The sequence below is a fragment of the Phytophthora infestans genome, genomic scaffold (genome assembly GCF_000142945.1).
Source record: "Phytophthora infestans T30-4 supercont1.2 genomic scaffold, whole genome shotgun sequence".
NCBI lineage: Eukaryota > Oomycota > Peronosporomycetes > Peronosporales > Peronosporaceae > Phytophthora > Phytophthora infestans.
Window position 1 is genome coordinate 5245728 of NW_003303757.1, and position 14859 is coordinate 5260586.

Consider the following 14859-nt stretch of genomic DNA (forward strand, 5'->3'; position numbering starts at 1 on the left):
GTCAACCTATTCGCCATCGATGGACGCACAGCCTGGTGCTTCGGCGGATGCACAGCTGCGGCAGCAGTACGACGCGCTTCTGGCCGGTGACTCCATCACCGCCGACTACGAGCGCTGGCGGGAGCTCAAGCGGCTTGTGATCGTACATGGACTACCTCGGGACGAGGGCTTTGTTACCGACGTAGAGGGCTCCAATGTCAGCCTTTGCTCGTTGCGAGGACGCGTGTGGAAGGCCTTCTTAGGGGTGGAAAACGACGTGGACATGACGAAATACGCGGCGCTTGTGGGTAGAGGAGCGTCGCATTACGACGGGGACATCCGTAATGACACATTTCGCACTTTTCGAGGAGATTTGGAATTTGCACAACGCGTGCCGGAAGAGAAACTGGTGCGACTGTTGAACGTTTTTATCAACGAATTGGGGTCGAACCCTGGGGAGGAGAAACAAGATGACGGAGAAACTGCTCGAAATGGCAACTTGCCGTCGATCAGGTGGGTGTGGCAAAATTGACTTGCAATGATGGGTTAAGTTTCACTTTTCTAACTTTTGGATGGGTAAAAAGATACGTGCAAGGAATGAATGTGCTCTGTGCACCACTGCTGTATGTGTTGCCGGAAGCAGACGCATACCACACGTTCTGTCAATTGCTAGTGCGGCACTGTCCACACTACATGGCTCCACAGCTGAAAGGCGTCGAGAAAGGTTGCGCTCTGGTTGATAAATGTCTGGAAACGGTTAGAAACTGCGGTTGGGTTTAGCAAAGGCAACTCGTTGCTGACATTTTGATGGGTGTGTTTGTTAAAGCTGGATCCGGATTTGTATCAACACTTGTCTTCACGAGGCATCACGGCGCGGATATACGCTCTGCCACTCATTCTGAGTTTGTTCGCTTGCGTTCCGCCACTCCATGAGCTTCTTCGAGTCTGGGATGTGGTACGGAATATTCATGTATCGTGCTTGATGGTAAATTTTCAGCTTACTCATTGTTGCAAGTAGCTTTTCGCAGTGGGCGTTCACTTTGTCGTGGTATTAGCAGTCGCGCATACAGTACTACTTCGCGAGCAGTTGTTGAAGTTGTACGTCTTGAAGGTTTCTTACCGCTATGCAGTCATCTTTACCTAAATCTAAAATGTTATGGCCTCATGTTGCTCTTGGCAATTAGGGACATGGACTTGATGAAAGTCCTGAGCCTCCGATGTGCGCCTGCTCTGCAATCAGACCTGCTTATCTCGGTTGCCTTGCAGTTGCTGCATCGTTTACCCGGAGATCTTCTGTACGAGATCGCTCGCCATCCGTTTGAGAATCCGGACGCGCCAACAAGCCTCCCCTTCCATCCCAAGACGATTTCTGCCATCGCGACGCAGGTCCAGAAGCAGCAACAACCGCAGCAAACAAGTGACTCCGTTCGTACCCCACGCTCCTCGACATCATCACGAGCGCAGTCGACGAAAGACAAACCGGCATCGAAGCCCAGCACACCGCGTCAGTCTTCCTGCTCACGAGCTGAAAATGCTCGTCCCCCTTGGAAAATATGAAGTTTCAAAGGAAATGTCGCCTACTTCGTGTCGCGTCAGCTGTATAACATTGCCCGACACATGTAATAACACGCCAGCAATTTGTAAATATTAAATCACAAGTTTGTCATGTCAAGAGCTCTTTTTTTTTCCTTTTCAGTTCCTTAGAGCAGTCGTCTAAGTTGTTTGCCTATCGACGCCCTTGCCGGAATTTGGGACGCGCAGCTTTGCGCTCCGCCTTTTCTTTCTTCTTCGAGGCGGCAGGGTCGTCCTCGTCCGTCGGATCCGGCGTGAAGACGTAGTTGAGCAGCATGCGACCGCCGTGGTACAGCAAATAGCCGGGAATGACGAGGTACACGAGCCAAAAGTAGCTGGAGATCAAAAGTCCGGCCTGCACGAATAGCGTGACGATCAGGACGTCCATCGCATATCTAATGTGGACGTCAGAGGACAGAACACAAGGGTCCTTTAGGTCAGTCTTACGAATCAAATAGTATCAACTAACAGAGGGTCCAGTAGAGCCACCAGTACGTACTCGCTGCTGCCTCCTTCCTCAGCTGCACCAACGACCCACGAGTAGCTGAGGTAGGTGGACAGCGACAGGAAGACGTAGCCCACGAGTGTCCACATGGTCACCGAGCTGTAATGCCAAACAATGCAGTACAGGAAGTACAGCACGTTGATGGGGGCGATCCACTGCTGCAGTCGCGTGCTCAGCGAAGCACTGGCACGCTGAGCCTTCTTGGCTGCTTGGTTGGCCTGCACGTACCGAGTGACAGGGGGAACGTTAGCGCGTCATGAACAGAGAGCTCGTCACTATGCCACACGTCGTACCATTTTCCGGCAATGACACTGGTATGAGGTTTGCAAGCATCAATATTACATGTATTATACATGTACCGTAGATGACAGAACAAAACACACGCCAATTTTAGGTGTTTCCACATCATGTTTCTAAATGAATTTAAATCTTACAATACTTCGAGGTACAAAACAGCATTTACCGAAAAAAATCAACTTTGAAAATTCTTTTAACAGCGTTCTCAAAATTAATTTAAACACACTTTTTTGACAATGCCAGCCGGTCACATGAAGTTGAAGTTGCCCAGCTTCTAGAGCTTGCGTCGTTATCTTTTGCGGGATACTACACTGAATCGACAGTCACGCAGAGCTTCCCGTTCACTCGTCAGGCATGATAATAACTGGAGTCTTCTACCGGTAAGCGAGTGGACAACTTGGCCATCCAACAGAGCGAACAGTTTCGACATGGTCACCACGCTGGTATTGTTTTTGCAAGAGGCTGAAGTAGAATTGTGTGCAGGTTGCGTTCGCCGACGAGCGTATAAATACTTGTCGTGCATGTGGCGAAGAGATAGCGGTAGTAACGGCAGCAATTACTTTATATTTTTAAGTTTCGGCGTGCCTCCCCACTCGCTCGCTCTATTCAATTTCCAGGAGCCTGAAACCCCTTGCAATAACGCGGCCGAGTCTCTTGCTCCTTCTCGCTCTGCATGGCTCTTGGCTCAACATCATCGTAAGAACGCTCGACTCACAGCATTCGTACACTCCAAGCACACTGAGGGTGGATTCGGTATCTCGAGAGGGCGAGCCCATAACAGGAGCTGCAGAGCTGGGAGCCACGTGCCCCGACGAGGGTTGCAACCCCGGGGGTCACGGCCCGAGGAAAGTGACGATTGCAGTCAAACCGCAGTCGTGGGGATCGAACCAACCCTCCGGTCAAGAAATGGAGAGACGTGGTACCGTGCTTAGCCAACCGTATCGCCTTGTGGACCCTTTCCAGATAGAGCGCGATGAACGAACGCATCAAAAACCCACCTACATCTCGAACGCCATCCACACTTCAAAGTACACGTTTCTCAATTTTCTGCCACTTTGTCTGCTACAGGAATTCCGGCGGGTACGCCATAATCTTTCTATCCGTTTAAAAAAGGTTGGGGGTTGTTTACTGATGCTACGTGTGCACAGTCGGCAAATCTGTACTTCCTAGTGATCGCCATCTTGCAGTCCATTAAACAGATTTCACCGCTAACGCCGGTAACGGCGATCGCGCCACTGGTAATGGTGATTAGTGTTAGTTTGCTACGAGAAGCGATTGAAGATAGGGTGAGTGGGCGCTCCATCGTGATTTGTGCGTGGAAGATTGCTAACGCACGCTGTTCAAACGAACGATAGAAAAAGCGCTTGTCTGATAGTTTGATCAACGCTAAACCGGTGCTTGTCTTGAGGAATTTTGAAGAGCAGCGTATCGTGTGGGAATCCATTCAGGTGCGTACACAGCAAAGCACATTGAGCGACGAGGTGGTCTGATGGTCTGGTGTCGCTGTGTAGGTTGGCGATCTCGCTCGAATACATGAGCGGGAAGCGTTTCCGGCGGATGGGATAATACTCGCAAGTAGCGAGGAAAACGGTAAGATACTTGTAGAGCGAGTGAAGGGCTAAACTACTGACCAACATTCACTGCAGGTTCTTGCTTTATCGACACCAGTAACTTGGACGGAGAAGCCAACCTGAAATCGCGAGCATCGCTACGTGTCACGTCGAGTTTCGTGTTTGACAGAACCTCACCCGACAAGGAGAAATACTTTATCAAATGCGAGCAGCCAGACCAGGATCTGTATCGGTTCGCAGGAAACCTCTCCGTTGAGTCCAAAATGTACAGCCTCAGCGAGAAACAATTCCTTCCTCGCGGCTCGACACTTATGAACACCAAGTGGGTCATGATGCTCGTGGTGTACACAGGTAAACGTCCGTTTTTGTATCACTCGTTAGCTATGTAAAGCTCACCATCCTCCTCGCTAGGTCACGACACCAAAGTGATGAAAAATGCGCGAGCGGCGCATCACAAGCTCAGTCACCTCGACTTACGGATGAGTCGAACGGTGGTATTTGTCTTCTTTATTCAAGTCCTTTTATGTGCGATTGCTGCGTGTGTGCACCATTTCAACTTCGATGCGAGCGTATTGCAGCACGTGGGCGACGACCACTCGGAGTCTCTGGAATCAGTTCTGCTCTTCCTCTCCTTCATCGTGTTAATGAATACGCTGATCCCCATCTCCCTCGTAGTGACGGTCGAAATCATCAAAACGGTGCACGCCAAGTTCATCACGTGGGATAACAAAATGCGCAACAACAACGGGGAAGGAGCCATGGCGAACACGTCGTCTCTAACGGACGAACTGGGCCAGGTCAAGTATATTTTCACCGACAAAACAGGCACCTTGACGCAGAACCAAATGGTGTTTCGCAAATGTAGCGTGGGTGGGGGGATCTACGTGACCAAGCAGAAACGGTCGCTTCTAAGTGGCGTTTCCATCTCTTCGCTGGATGCGCTAAGCGCTGGTACGACAAAGACCAGCACTTTCCATAGCGAAGACGCCGAACCGAGCGACCTTCCTCCGATCTCGTATTTTCGTCGCGTGTTGAAGAATCTCGATAGTTGCGAGAGTCATTTCGCATTGGCAATGTCGCTCTGTCATACGGTTGTGTGCGAATACGACCGAGCGACTGGCGCGCTGTCGTACAATTCCGATTCTCCCGATGAATGTGCGCTAGTTCGTGGCGCGGAAGCTATGGGCGTTCGGCTGTTTGAGCGATGTGAACACAAACTTTACGTGGCGATTACGGAAGAAGACCGGCACGGGTCGCACTTGAAAACAGTTGCGTACACGCTCACGTTTGAGATTTTACGGATAATCCACTTTTCGAGTGACCGGAAGCGGATGACGATCATTGTTCGAGATGAAAATGGAGGGATCAAGCTCTTCTGTAAGGGAGCAGATAGTGTCATTTTAGAGCGTTGCGATCACTTTTTGTCCAGTAAGGAAGAGACCATGGCCCATGCGACACAATTCGCTGAAGAGGGCTATCGGATTTTACTCTTCGCCGAACGAGATTTGGTTCGTACTTGTGTAACACAACGGACACATTGACGCTTTATTTTACCGCTTGGTATTTGGTTAGGACGAGATTTACTACAACACGTGGGAGGATCGATATGATGAAGCTGAATTGGATATCCATTCCAAGGAAGCCAAGACACAGGCACTAGTGGACGAAATAGAGAGGCACTTTACTCTGATCGGAGCGAGTGGTACGTCGTGGTATTCAAAGTATTTTTTATTTAGAGGTGGATTATAATAAATTATCGTTTTTATTTCAGCTGTCGAAGATAAGCTACAAGTGGGTGTTCCAGAAACTATTTCCTTATTTCAGAAAGCTGGCATTAAGGTAGCCTTACATTGACACTTTCAGAAGACATTGAATTGTTCTTAACGTCGTTGTGCTCGTTAGATTTGGGTGCTGACGGGGGACAAGCTCGAAACTTCCCTCGAGATGGGCAAGCTTTGTCGAGTTGTTACTCCTAAAATGCAAGAGGTGATTATCCAAGGAGCCACTCGACATGAAATGACTCAACAGCTTGAAACAGCTCTCCAGAACTCAAAGGTGAACACGATTATCTCAGCTTCGGATCTACGTTGGTCCCTGACTTAATGTTGCTATTTGTGCATGTAGGAAAGCCAAGCAGTGCTAATTGATGGCAGTGCTTTAACGCTGGCACTTCTCCCAGCCAACCGCATGAGCTTCCTCAAACTGGCACTACAGTCTGCAACAGTTATCGTATGCCGCGCGTCTCCTATTCAAAAGGCTTTAGTGGTGGAGCTAGTCAAAGCAGGCGTGCCAGACGTCACTCTCGCAGTGTAAGGTCTTGTCGCTTCTGGCCTAAATCCCATGATAATTCACTAAAATGATGCCTATGGCAGTGGCGACGGAGCGAACGATGTTAGCATGATTCGAGCGGCTCATGTTGGCGTCGGCGTCATGGGTCAGGAGGGTATGCAAGCCGTTCGAAGTGCCGACTACGCCGTCCAGCAGTTCAGTCATTTAGGGCGATTACTGCTTTACCACGGTACACAAATCTATAGGATAGGACTCTCGGTACAACACTGACCTTGACGTTGTTACCAAATGAGCAGGCCGGTTATCATATCTCCGAACAACGCAGTGCATCGACTACTTTTTGTACAAGAATATCGTCTTCACGTTGCCACATTTTGTCTACGGAATTGCGTCGGCTTTTTCAGCCCAGGTACGTCAAATATTTGCTTCTTTTGTGTAGTTTTTAGTGAGCCTTGATGCTTATTCTGCAATCCTTGTAGACATTTTTCTGCGACTTGTACATCACAGCCTACAACGTCGTCTTCACGGCACTTCCGGTGACAGTACGGGCAGTCATGGAGACAGATCTTTTGGAGCCTATCGCGGCCAAGTTTCCAGAGCTCTATCGCTTCGGAGCCACCAACATGTTTTTCTCGCATCGAACAACGGCAAAATCCTCCACACTAGCAGTTTGCCACGCCCTGATAACTACAGCTGTCCCTCTGATGTTGATGCAGCACAATAACCTTGGCGAAGGGGACTCGTTCTGGGCAGCCAGTGTCGCGTCGTTCTTCTACATTGTACCCATTGTGCACTTCCAGATTTTCTTCGAGACGTGGAATTGGACGTGGGTGATCTGCCTCACGTACGCATTATCATTGGGCGCGTTCTTCATGTGCATCGCTGTGTACGATCACTTCATTGGCGACATCGAAGGTGTCTGGAGGACGGTGATCGCTAGAAAAGGGTTCTGGCTTGGCTTCGCGCTGGCTTCGGTAGCCTGCATTCTACCCGTTGTAGCTTACAAATGGTACGTGGTAGTGCCACTGGTGGTTATTTAAGCGCAGCCAGACCTAACGTTGTATTCGATTTTCATCGATAGCTATGAAGAGAACTTCGAGACGTCCAATCCTGTCCACATTCTGCGACGGACACGGCTACATAACAAAGTGTTGGATTCTTCAGGGGTAGACACTTTGGGGTCTACCGATCTCGCAGCTTCTGTCGTACCAAGTCCACAACCCACTAGCAATAAAAGATCCTAACTAGACAGCTTCCAGTATAAAAGAGAACAATGGAACAACATTTTTCGTTTGTGAGTTTGATCCAACTAGCAATGTCTTTTCGTATTTTTTGGTTGTGTCGCTTCGTAGGCAATTTTTTTAAGTCGCGCTTAAATGGCGTTCCTTCGACGAAAGACGCCAAATCTCCGAGTGCCAACCGGTAAAGATGCCGTCAACTTCCGTAAGCTCTTGTTCCTGCCGATAAAAGACACGGAAGATCTCTTCACGAATCAAGCATGGGAGCGGGTGCGTTTGTCAGATTTTGCCCAAGGTCAAGTGATTACTTCATCTCTCTTCCTGCTTTAAAAATGCTGTAGCTGGATGTACGATGTCTAACGCTTATGAAGACCAAGATGCTGCGAGCGTCCTGTATTGCCCGAGGGTTGCCGAAGAAAGGAGGCAAACGCACGTTGGTGCAGCGTCTTACGGCCTCGTTAAGCGAGCAGCGAGCAGCAGGTACGTCATCGTTTTTCAGTCTTTAACAAAGGACAGCGGGTTAATTATGGACGATGGTAGAAATCCGGCGTCGACAAGAGGAAGAGGACGAGTACCAACGACAACTCGACATGCTTGGCGGAGTTTGGTCGTTCGGGTCAGGATTTGCAGGACAGCTCGGCCACGGAGACCTCGAGTCGTCTGCCACTCCACGGATCATCAAAAAGCTTCGAGGACGCAGTATCGCACACGTCTACGCGGTAAGAAATGTGAATTGGTGAATATTGTGATTAGGAAGCAATGATATAGTGTCTTCATGGTCCAGGGCTTTGACTCGGACGTCGCCTTTGCTGCTAGTCGATCGGGTGATGTTTACGTTTGGGGTAAACGGACGGGTCCTACCGGTCTCCCATTAGGATCATCTCCAGCTGCTCTTACAAGTCTGACGTACGGCCAAGACAGCGATTTCGACGCTGAAGACGGAGACGATACGTTGAAACGAGGAAGTCTTGAGCCTTCGGAGAGAATCGAAGAGGAGCGAGATGACTTTGATGAACCGAGTGACAGCGAAGAGGAGCAAGAGGAAGAGGGAGGGGAGGAAGATTTCGTCCATCCTGTCAAGCTGCTGTCACTTTGTGGCGAAGGTATCAGTTATATCGCTGTGGGTCGAGTACATTGCTGTGCCACAACCAAGGACGGAGATGTGTACACGTGGGGGCAGAACGATCACTGTCAGCTTGGCACGGAACCGGTCCATAATTTATCAGAGGCGTTGTCAAGGAAAGCTCGAGTACGATACGGAGTCGATTGTGTGGAACCGCGACTGTGGGAGAGAACTGTATCGGAGACGTGTGTCATTTCTGCAGTCGATGTTGGTACGAATCATACGTTTGCAGTCACGGACAAAGGGGAGATGCTGGCGTTCGGAGCCACATACAATACGAGTGATCACTCCAGTCTAGCTCGAAGTATAGCAAAGCTACGCGTCACCCAGGTCAGTCACAAACCAGGTGACTGATGTAGAGTAAAGATACTAACTATACCTCTTTCTAGATTACTTGTGGCGCTATGCACGCTGGTTTGGTGACCTCCGAGGGGCAGGCATATACGTGGGGGAGCGGTGACGGTGGGTAAGGCGCAGCAATCAAGTGTTGTTGCTGGTTTACTGATTTTTCTTACATCATGCGTTGCAGTCGTCTAGGACATGGAGACAATATCTCTTACGTGAATCCAAAACTAGTCGAAGCGCTCAAGACAGATATCATTGTGGAGCTTGCATGTGCGTGTTGGCACTCGGTGGCAGTTGTGTTAATTCCGCCATTATTGAAAGGCGGTGTGGTACGTAGGCCTCATTTTGTTTTTAAATTAAACTCTGGTCCAATACATGTTTCTGACAGGTCTATACGTGGGGAAGTGGTCGTCTTGGACAAGTACAGTACCTTCATTACTACAGTGCACATGCTCAAAAGGTATACTGTGAAGTAACACTGTTTCCTCAAAGCTTGCTCAAGGTGGAAGGCAAATCTCGACATTACCAGGTCTAGTGACGGATTTCCTCACAACCCACGCCCTCATTAAAAAGGTATGCGCGGGCATGTACCACAACGTGGCATTATCGGTCGACGAGGAGGTACTGCGTCTACATCTTCAGAGTAGCACTACTATTTGGTCTGATATTTCTCGTGGTCAGGTGTTCACCTGGGGTAGCAACATGAATGGCTGTCTGGGAAGGCCGGAAGAACTGGGAGACCTAGAGGAGAATTTCTGTGCCGTTCCTGGCCGAGTCGAAGGCATGCAGGACTTTGTCGGTCGGCCCTGTTCCAGTTCGTAGTTTGCTTTTCAGTGGAATGCTCGAACATGCACTAACTTTATTGCTATCAGTTGCGGCTGGTCGGGAGTTTACGCTCATAGCCACCAAGCCATACATCGGACCAAGTCGAGAAGAGCTAGAGCGACGGAAACAAGAGCAGATTCAACACGCCGAGAGTATCGATCGCCAATCCGGAGTGGTGAAAGACGAGAAACGAGACAAACTCCAGATGATTCACAAGCACAAACACGCCACCATCATGGCGCTCCTGAACGCGAAGTACCCAAAGTGCACCATCTGCACGACGGGCCTCGTTTGTCCTGGCTTCCAGGCCAATAGCGAGAACCCGACGCTGTGCAAACACTGCATGCACGACAACCGCAAACACCAGGAGCAATACAAAATTAATGACAAGAAGATTACGCTCACGTACCTCACGCAAGCCGTGGACAAGCTGGGCGTCGTAGTCGACTTTAGTGACATCCCAGACATTGAACTGGAGGAAGAACTCGAATTCGAGTTGGAAGAGGATGAATAAATTTATATTAAATTTAGAGAAGTAGCACTGAAAGAGTCTTCTCTACTTTGATACGAATCGCTGCGTCATAATTCCGACAGCGCGTTGCAGAGAGAAAAGCCGCAGCCAGCCACGCTCTCGCCCTGACAATACGCCCACCATGTACAGGACTAGCGACGCTGAGCCCAGCACTCGGATCGACGACGACTTGATCACTTTTCGCTGCTTTGGGACGATAATATCGCGTAGTAAGCAGCCGAATGCGAGCCATAGCAAGACTTTACTGGAAAAAATCCCACGAGTCAACATGCGCACACCGCTCTGTACAGTTGGCCAACTCAGGAGTCGGCTCGACTCGTGCTTGTTGCGATTCGCCTTCATCACGGCAACCCACGACAGAATATCCGCGAAATCCACCACTCCGTTGCGGTCGTAGTCCAAAGCATCCAAATAAGCCTCCGCGTCCGCAGTGCTGATTTTTTCACCTGAAACATAAATCTCGTTAAAAAAATTATCTTACCACCTCAATTTTTAGCTTTTTATCAGACACGTACCCAGAATATTGAGAATGAACTGAGACACTTTAGTCGAGCTGAGTTCCAAGCTGCCATCCGTGTCCATTAATGAAAACATCAGCTTAATTGTGTCCATCTCTTGCGGAGTAAGCAGCTAAAATACATTTAACAGTTAGTTCACTTTTCACTTAGCAGTTAGTTCACTTTTAAAAACCTGTAAAAAATAATAAAGTTGACTCACACTTGGACGCTCGTCCGTTTGGGTCTCGTCCAGATTACTCAAAGAAGGTCTGCGGTGGATTCGAGGAGGAGACGCTGGCCCCGAGCTGCGCGTTGGCGTTTCTTCTACCAATTCCCATTTGTTCACTTCGTCATCCAACATCTTTCGGATAGCTTGTGGGTGCATTTCACTTGTAAGACGTCGTCGTCTTTCTGCTGGATCTTCGTGGTCCCCTTCGACTGCTGGAGCATCCGTATCAATTAGGTTATGCCCAACCACGGCGTTTGACTCGACAAGCCCTTGAGCTCTGCACCCTTCTGCTAACCACAAAACTTCCTCAAAGAATTCCTTGCTTGCTGGGAGGAATGGCAACGTTTGATTGAATAGTCGCCACATGTCGGATCCTCGTTCTGCGCTCGCAATCGGTGGGGCTGGATGTCCCGCGGAGTTAATTTGCTGGATTTCCCACGAGAAAGGTTCATTCCGGAAGAGCAAATAGGCGGCCTACAAATCAAAATATTATAGAAATTATTGAAATTCAAGTCAAATATTGGCAAAATAGAACAGTGGTACCGTGTTGCCGTAGCTGTCGCAGTAGTTCGGCGCCGAAAAAACGGTAATGAGTGGAGGCATGGACTTGTCCACTCGAGTATCCAGCTCTTGATACTCCTGCGAGTTGAAGTGATACGTGAAGCCTTCATCCTCGAACTCATGTGCACGAAGCATCGACAGCAGCTTGTTGGTGCCTAAAAACTCGAACAATGCCGCCGAATTGAAGTAGTAGGAGCATCCACGGGCCTACGCGGCAATGTGAAGTAGCGTCAGGTCGAAATCATACCAATACATGTACTGACTTATGGGGGGTCGTACCTGATTGGGCTCCCATCCTGGCTGAGTGTCCACCTCTGCGTCCACATCGCGAGTGTGCGAAGTCTTCGGGTCCGACCATAAAAGGTCGCATAACAGCCCCGTGGTAGGGATTTCCCGCCGTCGGTCCATAGTTTGAATGTCTTCGATTGTTTTCAGCTCGGGTGAGAGGCCACCGTGCACACACAGAACTTGCCCACGCGACGTGGACAGCAGCGCAGCCACTGGCATCGATTGGAAACAGGACAAGAAGTGGTAGTAGGCTGAGATGCCGTACTTCCCCTTACACTCGTTGCGAAATCCGTAGAAGGATGAAATCGATTCGCACTCGTGATTGCCACGGAGGAGAACAACTTTGTCGGAAAACTGCAGCAAAAAACCGTAATTATCAGAGTTCCAATGCAATTAATTATGAAGTTTCCTTACTCGGATCTTGAGCAGTAGCAGATAGAGCATCACTTCGCACGAGAAGGCCCCGCGGTCCACGTAGTCTCCCAGAAACACCAGCTGGACATCACGCTCGGCCAAGTCGGCAACGCCAACGGCGTCCATCAGCTGCATCAGGTCGTAGAACTGGCCATGGATATCTCCAAAAACTATGCAAATGAACACGTAATCGACCTTATTTCAGTTATCAATGCACCTACTGCCACAAAGGCAACTTGCTTCTTCGCATTACCATATGTTGAAGCTCTTTGCCGCACGGCCACAAGGTTCGGCTCCAGGTTCATGATGAACTGCGCCTCATGAATGACACCCAGCGCGTCCTTGACGGCCAGCGGCGTCTGCTGCTCGAAGGCCTCGCGCACCTCTTCGAGCGTCAACAACACCTTGGTCTCCTTGCGTCGCATGTCTGCTCAGAAAAGCGAACGTGGAGATGATACCGTGCTTCGCATCACTAGGTACGAAAAGGTCGTAGCGCGAAAGGACATAAGCACTTCAACTTCCGTTCGGGCGTGAAAAGCGAAGGGAAACGTGTCGCACGACGACACGCTATTCGTCATGCACTATACTGCAATCGAAATTACAGATAGAAGATGAAGTTGCGCTGGCCTCGTCGACCCGGCTCGTTGGTCATTTTTCGAGTCGAGAATGACGCAGTAATTTCGTATCGGCGAGCTGGCAGCACCAAGAAAAACATATCACGAAAGTGACTGGGCCACATGTTTCCTTTCTCTGCTGGATCTCGTCTCGCTTAATAGCTACGCATACTTGCGGGGAGAACGGTCTTCAACACAGAAGTTGAAATGTGAGCAGTCCCATCTTATGTAAATTTCATTACTACATGTAGTATTAGTGCAATGCTGCGATTAATGCAATTTATTATCAAATGCTTCAACGCTTTTTTGCTTCAACTTTATTTTGATTGGTTGTCAAGCGTATCTTACCGTCCGATTATTACGTTGAAGTGGTCGTAACCGTTACACATCCGATTGACCCGCATATCCAATCGACACGCCAGCAACATGCAGCCAGCACTATCACAGCCCAGCGTCTCCATCCAGCACCTTCATGCGTCTTCATCACTCTTGGCACGACACTGATTCCCCTTTCTCAGCTGCATTCTCAGCCGCCCCAGCGCCCCCCACAAGCAGCGCCTCCATTCACCCCGCCACAAAATCCACAGCCTCCAAACCGTCTATCTGGGCTCGCCACGCAACTTGAAAGCGACAGGTCCATTATCTCCGTCCGCCCTCCGTCCGTCACTTTTCAATTTGCACTCGTGGTGCAAATGGCCGAGCGTCGCCAGTCCTCACGCAGCAGCACCAGCCGATACCGCACGCGGAGCTCCAGCACGCCGCCCAGCAAGCGGTCGCTGGGCTTCAGCACTCCTTCCGCCTCCAGCGCTGTGAGCCCTCCCAGCCTCTCACCGACCCACGACGAGCTCTCAACTGACCGTGTCTTGACCTTCTTGCAGAGCGCACAAGACCGCAACGTGCCTGTTCGGTTCGGCAAATGGAGCTTAGAGGAGGACGCGTACTTGGCCAAGCTCATCTGGCTCTTCGAGAACGGGTTACTGGTCGACATCGAGCACAAGATGTCGTTGCGTTCGTTCCTGGCGCTCATGCTCGACTGTTGCCCCATGCGCATCTCCAAGAAGCAAATGCACGGCCACAAGTTCGTGGGGAAGACCAAATACGTGCGTCGCAACACCCAAATGACGCAAAAAGAGTACGACAAGCTCTGTCAAGAGGTTTCGACGCTTCGACACGCCTTCATCAAGGCTTGGGCCCGGGACGAGTACGACCGACGCAGCAACAGAGCCAAAGAGGACGCCACGAGTTTCCAGAACTGGTACGACAGAGCTGTGAGTCTTGTACCCATGCCCAAGCTGGCAAAGAGACCGAATCTCAAGGAATACAAGAGGAAACGTCACATTGAGCCACTGGATGAGGTCGAGACGCACGTGCAGAGCACCAAGAGACAGCAAGTCGAGAAAACGTCAACGATTCGACCGGTACAGGCAGCTGTGGACCACCTAGAGCGTGAGGATGCACCACAGGTGGAGATGCTGGAGCCAGTGGAGATTCTGCCCCTGGAACCAGCTCCAATCCCTGACAGTACAGTAGTGACGGCTCTGCCGACTTCGTACTGCAGTGAAACAGTGAATATGGGGGACTGGCTGGCCAATTTGGATCGTGGCCGCACGGTAACGCAGTGGACGGATTTCCAGACTGTCAATCACGTCGGAGAGACTCGATACACTTTGTGTGAAGACGCAGTGCAAGTTTCTTTGCATTTGAGCGACCAACAACCTTCAATGGCTGGATTATCCATTGAGCGTCGATCTTCCAGACTGATTATTGACTTTGGAGCGCCGAGCTGCTGGTCCATGGACGAAGAATCCAAGCACGAGCCGTCATGTGACTACTCGGAGTGGGCAGATCATGATCTGGCCGAAGAATTGGCAATGACAACAGATCCTGGCATCTTTGGCTGGGACGACGCGTCCTCGCTCCCCCACTTGGCGTACAACCCGACGGTGAATTTCCTGTGAAACATGTTCATGGTCCTTGTAG

The 14859-nt window shown here is 50.1% G+C and overlaps 5 protein-coding genes across 5 annotated transcripts; 4 read left to right on the forward strand and 1 right to left on the reverse strand.

Annotated features, from left to right (window-relative positions):
• Nucleotides 1-19: 19 nt before the first annotated feature.
• On the forward strand, nucleotides 20-1034 carry PITG_01954 (uncharacterized protein; the record flags this gene model as incomplete). Its single annotated transcript, XM_002908497.1, has 4 exons — nucleotides 20-492; nucleotides 564-735; nucleotides 806-934; nucleotides 1008-1034. 4 exons carry the CDS (start codon nucleotides 20-22, stop codon nucleotides 1032-1034), a joined length of 801 nt encoding a protein of 266 aa, XP_002908543.1.
• Nucleotides 1035-3259: 2225 nt separating this feature from the next.
• Nucleotides 3260-7457, forward strand: PITG_01955 (P-type ATPase (P-ATPase) Superfamily; the record flags this gene model as incomplete). Its single annotated transcript, XM_002908498.1, has 14 exons — nucleotides 3260-3433; nucleotides 3502-3639; nucleotides 3709-3801; nucleotides 3865-3943; nucleotides 4000-4275; nucleotides 4336-5432; nucleotides 5497-5626; nucleotides 5696-5763; nucleotides 5827-5979; nucleotides 6049-6233; nucleotides 6297-6442; nucleotides 6510-6622; nucleotides 6693-7222; nucleotides 7295-7457. The coding sequence occupies 14 exons, from the start codon at nucleotides 3260-3262 to the stop codon at nucleotides 7455-7457; spliced, it is 3345 nt and encodes a 1114-aa protein (XP_002908544.1).
• Nucleotides 7458-7589: 132 nt separating this feature from the next.
• On the forward strand, nucleotides 7590-10258 carry PITG_01956 (uncharacterized protein; the record flags this gene model as incomplete). Its single annotated transcript, XM_002908499.1, has 11 exons — nucleotides 7590-7721; nucleotides 7793-7931; nucleotides 7992-8170; nucleotides 8236-8357; nucleotides 8418-8895; nucleotides 8964-9040; nucleotides 9104-9248; nucleotides 9308-9340; nucleotides 9412-9540; nucleotides 9601-9733; nucleotides 9792-10258. 11 exons carry the CDS (start codon nucleotides 7590-7592, stop codon nucleotides 10256-10258), a joined length of 2034 nt encoding a protein of 677 aa, XP_002908545.1.
• Nucleotides 10259-10300: 42 nt separating this feature from the next.
• PITG_01957 (serine/threonine-protein phosphatase 2B catalytic subunit, putative) lies at nucleotides 10301-12690 on the reverse strand (the record flags this gene model as incomplete). The annotated part of the gene is made up of 8 exons (XM_002908500.1): nucleotides 10301-10722; nucleotides 10792-10906; nucleotides 10994-11180; nucleotides 11286-11476; nucleotides 11546-11770; nucleotides 11843-12205; nucleotides 12266-12435; nucleotides 12519-12690. The coding sequence occupies 8 exons, from the start codon at nucleotides 12688-12690 to the stop codon at nucleotides 10301-10303; spliced, it is 1845 nt and encodes a 614-aa protein (XP_002908546.1).
• Nucleotides 12691-13571: 881 nt separating this feature from the next.
• On the forward strand, nucleotides 13572-14837 carry PITG_01958 (uncharacterized protein; the record flags this gene model as incomplete). The annotated part of the gene is made up of 1 exon (XM_002908501.1): nucleotides 13572-14837. The coding sequence occupies one exon, from the start codon at nucleotides 13572-13574 to the stop codon at nucleotides 14835-14837; it is 1266 nt and encodes a 421-aa protein (XP_002908547.1).
• Nucleotides 14838-14859: the final 22 nt, after the last annotated feature.